The sequence below is a fragment of the Ursus americanus genome, chromosome 14, assembly GCF_024610735.1.
Source record: "Ursus americanus isolate L20-20 chromosome 14, mUrsAme1.1.p, whole genome shotgun sequence".
In the NCBI taxonomy this organism is placed as follows: domain Eukaryota; kingdom Metazoa; phylum Chordata; class Mammalia; order Carnivora; family Ursidae; genus Ursus; species Ursus americanus.
The window spans coordinates 44,443,502-44,452,808 of record NC_142140.1 but is presented as its reverse complement, the minus strand read 5'-3'; the positions used below and the strand labels follow the sequence as shown (position 1 = coordinate 44,452,808).

Genomic DNA, 9,307 nt, shown 5'->3' with positions numbered 1-9,307 from the left:
TTTTTCCATTTATAAGGACCCTGGTGATTACATGGGGCCCATCCAGGTCATCTATTTTAAGGACAACTGATTTGCAAACTAATTCCATCTGCAACTTTTACTTCCTCTTGCCAAGTAACCCAACATATTCACAGGCTCTGGGGATTATGGTGTAGACACGTTTGGTGATGGGCGGTGGGGAGGGGGGGGATCCACTGTTCTACCACTACAGGTTCTAACTTCATTCTTTTGCATGTGACTCTCGTTCCATTTGTTGAAAAGACCATTCTTTTTCCATTCAATGATCCTGGCACCCTTGTTAAAGATTCATTGACCACACTGGAGCACTTGGTGCTCAGGTCATGATCTCGGGGTTGTGAAATTTGAGCCCCACGTTGGGCTCTGCACTCAGAATGGCGTCCGCTTGAGATTCTTCCTCCCCTTCTGCCCCTCCCTCTGCTCATATGCAGCACTCTAATAAATAAATAAATCTTTAAAAAAAAAGATTCATTGGCCACAGATGTACAGGTTTATATCTGCAGTCTGTTCTAATCCATTGATACGTCTCTCCTTATGCCAATACCACACTGGATTGCTGCAGCTTTATGGTAAGTTTGAAATCAGGAAATGTGAGTCGTCCAACTTTGTTCTTTTTCAAAATTATTTTGGCTACTTGGGGCCTCCTGCAATTCCATATTGAATTTTACGATCAGCTTGCCAATTTCTACAAAAAAGGAAGTCTGAATTTTGATAGAAATTGCGTTGAATCTCTAGACCAATTTGGGGAGTACTGCCATCTTAACAATAGTAAATCTTCCAATCCAGAAACATAGGATGTCTTCCCATTTATTTAGATCATCTTTAACTTTTTTTCAGCAACGTTTTGTAGTTTTCAGTGTGTGTTTTGCAATTCTTTTATTAAATTCATTACTCTCTTATTCTTTTTGATGCTACTGTAAAGGGACTGTTTCCTTAATTTGCTACTGATTTTAAAGGTGTACTACCTATGCATGTCTCCTTGCACTTACTATAGGCTACTGAATTATCCTCCCCACCCCCATAAGCGGCCCAGGTCCCCAGGCCCACCAGGGCATCTCTCCTTTCCAGATTTCTCTGCCCATGCTATTTCCTGGAATACCCTTTCTCATCAGCCAAGACCCATTTGCCCCATTCTAGGAGTTTCTCCAGGCAAGAGCCAGGGTGGAGGTCTCGCTGGATCCTCAGAGAAACACAGAGATCCTCAGGGAGCATTTGCAGAAGCAATTCAACAGGTATGTTTTCAGGCCCAATTCTGCTCCAGGCATGGTTCAGGGGGCTTTTGAGGCATCAGGGAACAAAACAAACGCTGTCCTCACGTAGCCTATACTTTAATTAAAGAGGGAGACAACAAAGAGCAACAAGATAAATGTTATAAGGTTCAGGAACTTCAAAGTCCACCAAAATGTGCCTTCCTCCAGGACATCTCCCACCTCCTCCCTCCATCCCACCCCTCAAACTCCTCTTGGGGACCCCAGCTCTAGGGTCCTCTCTTCGGCCCCGCCCTGACACCACAAGGCTGACAGCAACCGCACCGGTTTCGCCTGCTCCAGCCCAGGGAAGAGCTCAGGAACATCATGCAAATAATCAACGGATCCCTTCGGATCGACAGCCGGATCGACCCGCCGCGACTTCACTCGTGGGTCTGCGCATGTGCCACAGGCGGCCGCCTGAAGGTACTGACAGCCGTGTGGCAGGGCCTGCCTTCGCGCAGGCGCACTGGTGGCTGCCCGGAGCGCTTCCGCCTCCCCGCCGCCGCCGTCGCCATGGCCGCGCCGGCCTCGGACCTCATCTCCGTCTTCTCGAGCCCGCAGGAACTGGGCGCGTCGCTAGCGCAACTAGTGGCGCAGCGGGCGGCGTGCTGCCTGGCGGGGGCTCGCGCCCGCTTCGCGCTCGGCCTGTCGGGCGGCAGCCTCGTCTCCATGCTGGCCCGTGAGCTGCCCGCCGCCGCCGCCCCCGCCGGCCCCGCCAGCCTCGCGCGCTGGACCGTGGGCTTCTGCGACGAGCGCCTCGTGCCCTTCGAGCACGCCGAGAGCACGTACGGTCTCTACCGGGTGAGAGCTACGGGGGCCGCCGGGGGTCACGCCGAAAGGGCCGCGCCCACCGCCCGCACCCGACTACGGGGGCCGCCGGGGGTCATTTCAAGAAGGCCGCGCCCACCTCCCCGCACCCCGCCACGGGGGTCGTATAGGGTCACACTCTGCCCTCTGCCACTATCTGAGACTGGTGTGCCGGGTGCCCTGAACCCCCACCTCCACTGCCACCCGAGTGGGCCGGTAGGGGCCTTGAAGTCTCGTTATGCTTTATCCGGTGGCCAGGTAGAGGGAACGGCCTGGGCGAGGGCGTGGAGGTGAAAACGGAATGGTCCATTCCAGGGACCTAGAGAAGTTCAGGCGTCCCAGCCTGGTAGCTTGCAAGGACAGAGTGAGGGAAGGGCCAGGCGGGAGGTATCTGGTGTGGAGCCTGGGTCTTATAGTTTTCTCATCTCCAACCTGGACGCCTTCGGGATGATCTACACGCAGCTTTCTGCGCTGATCACCTCCCAGGCTGGTTATCTTGCTTGTGGCCTCAGGTCCTATAGAATCAGGGAAACTGAGGCTTGGAGGAGGCGTGGTCTACCCTGGGGTCCTCCAGTCCTCCAGGCTGCATCTGAGCCAACTCCTCCTGCCCTAGACCGGGGCGGGGTGGGGGTGGGGAACACGCCCAGGGAGGTGTGGAAGGGGCGGGCTTGGCCAGAAGCTTCAGGTTACTCAAGTCCTGGGTGTGTTGCCTTCTCTTTGCGTAGAAGCTTGAGCTGATATTTCCTGGCTTTTTTTGTTGTTGGTTTGTTTTGTCGTAAGAAGGAAGGTCTCCTGATTACCAGGCATTTTATCCACATCATCTCATGAAATTTCATAATAACCTATGAGATCAGGGCTGTTAGTTCCTCCAATTCATAGATGGAGAAACTGGGCCAGAAGAGGAGAGCTTGTGTGCCAGGGTCTTCTGATGACGGGCAGGGGAGCCGGGGTTTGAGCCGGGGGCGGGTTTGGGCAGACAGCACCTGGGACACATCTCAGGGGCAGGGGCCTCCCTGTGTGTCTTCCTCAAGAGCTTCATTAAAAAGTGGGCTCGCGTTTCTTTCTTTTAACTTTGCATGAATTTGAAGAACTTTTACTTATTTTATTTTGAGGAACTAAAAAAGGAATTTGTTTATTGGGGCAAGAGGATGCAAGCAATATAAAAAATCAAAAGCTTATCTGACTTCTCTTTCTCTTCTTCTCAAATGGGGGCTGGATTTTATTTGTTCATTTTTGGAGGGTCCCGATCTGCTCATGGAATCCTTTATACAGGGGGAAGCTGTGGGACAGATTCCTTAAGAGACCCTTCGGGAGAACTCTCATTGGGCGGGAGTGTTGCTCAGTGTTGCCTACTTCTTTCCCTTCTGCTTCATGTGTATTACAAAATAGTCATTGCACGCGATGGTGAGCCCGGCGATTAGCGAGAAGAAGCTCTGAAAGCCCACTCTGCCGTCTCGGCACTGGTCTAGGTCCTTCATTATTTTGTCCACGGCCAGAGGGCCTTTTTGATTTTCCAAAAATCCAGGGAACTCCTTTTCCATGAGCACTCTCAGGTCCTCCTTTGTTAAGTAGCCTTTATCCCCAGCAAACTTGTGAAACGTGAACATCATGGTTTCCATGGCATGTTCCATTTGAGACGGCATTTTGGTGAGGTCTGTTGAAACCTTGGCACTAGGTGCGGCGGGGACGATTAGCTGGCTGGGACGCACGGCCAGTCCTTTTACTTTTTTTAATGAGGCAGACTGTACTTGCTCAAGTAACAAAATTTTAACAAAACAGTAAAAAAAAAAAAAAATGTTGCAGGGATGTTCGTTGTGTACTCCTGTATAGCCCTGGGGACAGTGGGGTGCTGGGCAGTTCCTCATGGGGCTCAAAGTGGGGCATCAGGCACCAGCACACAGGGCAATAAATAAGGGAAATCCACTCAGAGCTTTCACATAATGCAGTGTGGACAAAAGATAACAGTGTGAGATAGAAAGTGGCCGGGATGTTTGCGCTGAGGCCTGGAGGAGTGAGGACCTGGCCTGGGGCAGGCTGGGGCAGAGGGTATGGCAGAGGCAAACGTGATGCCATGGGAACAAATGTGGGGCAAAGATTGCTGCTCCTGCCCGTTCCCCTGGGAGGGGAGTCACGTGAGTCCCTCCGCCGCCCCCCCCCCCCCGCCCTAACAAAGGACCACGGATAGGTGGCTTAAAACAGCATGAATTTATTTTCTTAGTTCTGGAGGCCAAAGCCTAAAATCCAGGTGTTGGCAAGTCCACACTCCCTCTGGAGGCTCAAGGGGGGGATCCTTGGCCTCTTCCAGCCTCTGGGGGCTCTTGGTGTTCCTTGGCCTCCAATCTCTGCATCTGTCTCCTCATGGCCTTCTCTGAGTCTCTCTGTGTCCTCTCCTTATAAGGACACCAGTCATTGGATTGAGGGCCCACACTAGCCTACTATGAAGTCATCTTAATGGCATCTGCAAAGACCCTCTTCCAAATAGGGTCTCATTCGGAGGTTCTGGGTGGCCGTGAATCTTGGGGGCCACGAGTCCACCCAGTACAGGCACACAGGATTGCTTCTGTCCTTAAGGATGGATCCGGTGGGGATGTTCTCCAGCTGCCCTGTGTGCTCTATGGGTCTTCTGCCGCTGAGGCTGGGGCTTCATCTGGGCTGGGAGGATTCGCCGGGGCTGCCTTCTTCCTGGGGATGGTTCCTCAGTGCCTGCAGAATGTTAAGAGAGAAACTGTCCGATCAACCAGCCATTCTACTTCCAGAAACCTGTCTGACTGACACTCCAGCCCGTGGCTCCCTGGCAGGGGCCTAGCCGGAGGAGGAGGAGGAAGAGGAGGGAATGGCTCTGAGCCTGGAGGGGAAGGGCAGCTAAGGAGAGGATCACCTGACAGAAACAGGGCACCGAGAGTCCCCACTGTCTTTGCTCAGTGTAATCCCTGAGGGTGTGTATCGACGGGGACCTTGGACAAAGCGGAGAGGTCTTTCCAACAACAGATCTGACCCTGTCCCTCCTTGGCTCACAGACCCTCCTTGGCTTCCCATTACCCTCAATACAGAGCTCTTACTCCTCGGGCCAGTGTTCAGGGCAGGGAGCCCTATGTGGTCTGGTGTGTTTACTCCATGTCCCTGTCCCGTGCCCCTTCTAATACAATATTTTTTGCAGCTTCCTGCTTTCCCCCTGTGGCTCAGCTTGGCATTGTCTCCATGGCACAGGATGCCAAGATCCTGTGTGAAGGGAGGCACCATGATGGGGGTCACCAGTGTCCCCCCTGGAGCAGATGATAGGCTCATCTAGGTTGATGAGGGAGAGGCCTGACTCCAGGTGTTTCCACAGAAATTAAATCCACCTTTCAGAGGCCGGGATATGTGCTATATGCTGGGCAGGGACACCCTGTAGTGGCAGCCGGAAGAGAAATCAGCGCTTACCACCATCACATGGTGCCTCCAAGCAGCAGTGTCGGGGAGGCACAGGTGGGGGTGGCTGCTCGGAGGAGGTGCTCTGAAGGACGCATAGGAGTTTCCCAGGCAAGGGCAGTGGCTTATGTGTGGGTTGGGGTGGCAAGGTCCGCAGGGCCTCATGGAGGGCAGAGAGGGGCTGGGTTTTATCCTGAGGTGCAGGGGACCCTGGGGTCTTTGAAACAGGGCTGTGGTTTGGCCACACAGGTGCAGGCTAGGGCCAGGAGGCCCCCAATCAGGCTGGACTTGAAAGACTCCTGGCGGAATGCCACTGGGAATCCAACTCACACAGGAGGTGGGGGTAACGACGGTCCTGTCCTGGAGGCATCCTCACCCGGAGAATCCAGGCGGTCACCCGTGCAGATCTCGTCCCTCTGGGAGCCATGTGTTGCTGTTGGGTGACTTTGTCCCTCCGTCTTCTACAGACCCACTTGCTGTCCAGGCTGCCCATTCCTGACAGCCAGGTGATCACCATTAACCCCCAGCTGCCCGTGGAGGAGGCGGCCGAGGACTATGCCAAGAAGCTGAGACAGGTGAGTCCTCCCAGTGTAGCCCCAGGGAGGCCTCATCCACACGGCAGTGAGGGAGCAGCCCTGCTGGTGATTGTCACCAGCAAAAACTCCCGCCAAGGGTGGCAGGTCCCCCCCGGGGGTGGTTGGCAAATGCGGCCCCACCCTGGACAGATGCCGTTGAGGATCACCCTTCTGAGAGGCCACAGCCCCACCTTTGGGTCCCTTAGGGTGGCCCAGCTTCTGACCCTCTGGGAGCGGGCCTGGGTTCTCACATCTTGGGGACAGTTGTGTCCCCAGACTCTTGGCCGGTCAGATGAGTGAAACGTGGAACCTCATAGAGTCCCTTTCATGCAGGTGAGGCTGACCATGGCTCCCTGTGTTACAACCACTTGGGATTCTTTTTCTGACCACTGTCTCTTTGTGCCCTTCGAGTACCCCCCACAACCTCGCAGGACTGTCTTTTCCCCCACCCAGGCCTTCCAAGGGGACTCCGTTCCAGTTTTTGACCTGCTAATTCTCGGGGTGGGTCCTGATGGCCACACCTGCTCGCTCTTCCCAGACCACCCCCTCCTGCAGGTGAGTGCACCCCCATGGGCCTCTGTTGCCTGGGGCTTCCAGAGGGAGGGCCACTTTGGGGGGGCCAGGAGGCACCCACAGTGGGGTTTGAGTCAGCCTCTGCCAGTTGGCTGGGCTTAACCCTTTTGAGCCTCAGTTCACCTGTCTTAAAACAAGGGTTTAGATCAAGTACCACAGGATCAGTAGGAGGGGATGGAATGATGGATGGACCACGCCACGTGTGTGTGAGAGCTCGAGAAGTTGAAGTGACCTTGTCCTGTCTCCATCCCGTGCCTCCCTCCCCCAGGAGCGGGAGAAGATTGTAGCCCCCATCAGCGACTCCCCAAAGCCACCACCACAGCGCGTGACCCTCACACTTCCTGTGCTGAACGCAGCCCGAACTGTCATCTTCGTGGCAACTGGAGAAGGCAAGGCAGCTGTCCTGAAGGTAATGGCTGAGGGCCCCATTCCCAAGTAGGTCAAAGGCATGTGGGCCCAGGGATGGAATATGGCCCCAGACATTATTGTTCTGGAAGCACTGGGTCCCAAGGTACTTGAGTAATTCTTGGGTTGAGGGGAAATGGGAGCTATAATTACAGGCTAGTTAGAAATAAACAATTATGAAATCAAATTGATGAGATGAGGCCAAAGCTGCACTCAGGGGTAAATTTATAGCTTTGAAAAGGCAGTTTTAAAAATTATTAAGTAGGAGTGCCTGGCTGGCTCAATTGGTAGAGCATGTGACTCTTGATCTTGGAGATGTAAGTTCAAAGCCCCACATGAGATGTAAAGGTTGCATAAAAATAAAATCTTTAAAAAATTATTAAATAAAAAAATTGTTAAAATAAACAAACTGAGCACTTTAGACTTAAGAAAAAGAACAATAACATAAATCTAGAAAAAGTCAGTGGAAGGAATACATGACATAAAATCAGAAATTAATGAATTGATTAAGGGGCACCTGGGTGATTCTGTGTTAAGCGTCTGACTCTTGGTTTTGGCTGGGGTAGTGATCTCACGGTTGTGAGATTGAGCCCACATCGGCTCTGCGCTCAGTAAGGAGTCTGCTTTGGATTCTCTCTCCCTCTCCCTCTGCTTTTCCCCCAACCCCCTGGTCATACGTGCTCTCTCTCTCTCTCTCAAATTAAAGAAAAAAAAATAGTCTTGAAAAAGAAATTAATAAATTGGTTAATTTTCTTAAAAGCTTATTGGTAATAGATCCCAAAGATAGACCCCTGGCAAAACTAATCAGGGAGGAAAATTATATAGTAGGAATAAATATAAAAGGAGGAATAAGAAAAAAAAGAGGCAGTTATACATAATATTTTAGGAAAATATAGACTAAGATATTAAAAGTAAACTAAATAATAAAAAATACATTTTAATTTCCATCTTCAAAAAGACCAACTATGGAAAGAACTGGCAATATTTTAAAAAAATTAACAATTAATAATTCGTCCTCCCAAACTGTTGAGCCCAGATGTCTTCACGGGGTGGCTTGGTGTTGGGGTTAAGGGTGCAGACCGTAAAGAATCCAGTAGACCAGCTTCCCTGCCAGCGATGCCCAGCATGGCCTTGGGCAGCCACTTCACATGCCCCCAAGCCTCAACTTTCCCATCTGCAAGGTGGTTTGGGAGGGCCCCTCCCTACAGACCTCCTGAGAGTCAGTCTAGGCCATTTTAGCTCAGAGTACACTCATGTGAGGCCACCCAAGCCTCAGCTTCCCCAACTGTAAAATGGGGGTGGGAATAGAGGTGACCTCCCAGAGTGCATGGGGCCGGCCCAGCTATCTGAAAGCAGTATTTAGGCTTCCCACTAATCGCGAGGTTACATCCGGGGATCAGCACGCCACTGCCCACGGGACCAAATCCCACCAGCTAAGAAGGATTTTACAGTGGATGGGAAGAAAAGCAAAAGCAGAATATTCTCTGACACGTGAAAATTCAACGAAATTCGGATTGCAGCGTCCGTAAATAAAGCTTCACAGGACTAGGCTGTGCCCATTTGTTGCTGTGTAACAACAGAGCTGAGCAGTCGTGACAGAGACGGGGTGTGATGTGCAGAGTGCCAGAGTGATGCCGGTCTGAGCAGGGTAGGCGTGCTGAACCCGGCATTCGGCAGTCACGGGTGATAGAAAAGGAAGGGGTCTGCTGATTGTTTGCAGCTAAGACAGCTGGAAGGGCGACATCCCATCTCGAAAGTAGGAGAGTCTTGTCCATGGAGGGGGACTCCGGAGCTCTGAGGGGTGATGGGGGTGCGGGGGGGCCTCACGCTCCTGCCCTTTCTATGCAGCGCATTTTGGAGGACAAGGAGGAGAACCCCCTCCCCGCCGCCCTGGTCCAGCCCCACACCGGGAAACTTTGCTGGTTCCTGGATGAGGCAGCGGCTGGACTCCTGACTGTGCCCTTTGAGAAGCATTCCACTTTGTAGCTGGCTCCGAGGGACACCGCGGCGGGGACCACAAACGGCCCTCGTGGGCCGGGACCTTCCTGGGCTGGGGCCCACTGTCACCACCACTCCAGGCTTTATTTTCAAAAAGCTGCATGGTGCGGCGGGAAGGCCCCAGGGTCGGGCCGCCAGCCCTGCCCTGGGGAGTGCTCAGCCCACCGGCCATGGTCTGGGAGCCCAGATATTAAAGGGAGCATTTGCTTGAAGTCTCCACTGTCTCATGGTCCTTGGTGGGCAGCGGGAGCAGGGATCCCCAGGCTGAGCGTG

At 52.9% G+C, this 9,307-nt stretch overlaps 1 protein-coding gene and 1 pseudogene across 1 annotated transcript; one reads left to right on the top strand and one right to left on the bottom strand.

Moving 5' to 3' along the window:
• Window positions 1-1,743: 1,743 nt before the first annotated feature.
• On the top strand, window positions 1,744-9,246 carry PGLS (6-phosphogluconolactonase). The gene is made up of 5 exons (XM_045778616.2): window positions 1,744-2,069; window positions 5,951-6,058; window positions 6,512-6,613; window positions 6,900-7,040; window positions 8,885-9,246. The coding sequence occupies exons 1-5, from the start codon at window positions 1,782-1,784 to the stop codon at window positions 9,020-9,022; spliced, it is 777 nt and encodes a 258-aa protein (XP_045634572.1). The 5' UTR covers window positions 1,744-1,781; the 3' UTR covers window positions 9,023-9,246.
• Window positions 3,229-3,785, bottom strand: LOC123779922 (protein S100-A10 pseudogene; annotated as a pseudogene).
• Window positions 9,247-9,307: the final 61 nt, after the last annotated feature.

Coding starts and splice junctions, on each gene's coding strand:
- PGLS (XM_045778616.2), top strand. CDS start 1,782: ATGGCCGCGCCGGCCTCGGACCTCATCTCCGTCTTCTCGAGCCCGCAG. Junction 2,070..5,950: donor GCACGTACGGTCTCTACCGG/GTGAGAGCTACG, acceptor CGTCTTCTACAG/ACCCACTTGCTGTCCAGGCT. Junction 7,041..8,884: donor GCAAGGCAGCTGTCCTGAAG/GTAATGGCTGAG, acceptor CTTTCTATGCAG/CGCATTTTGGAGGACAAGGA.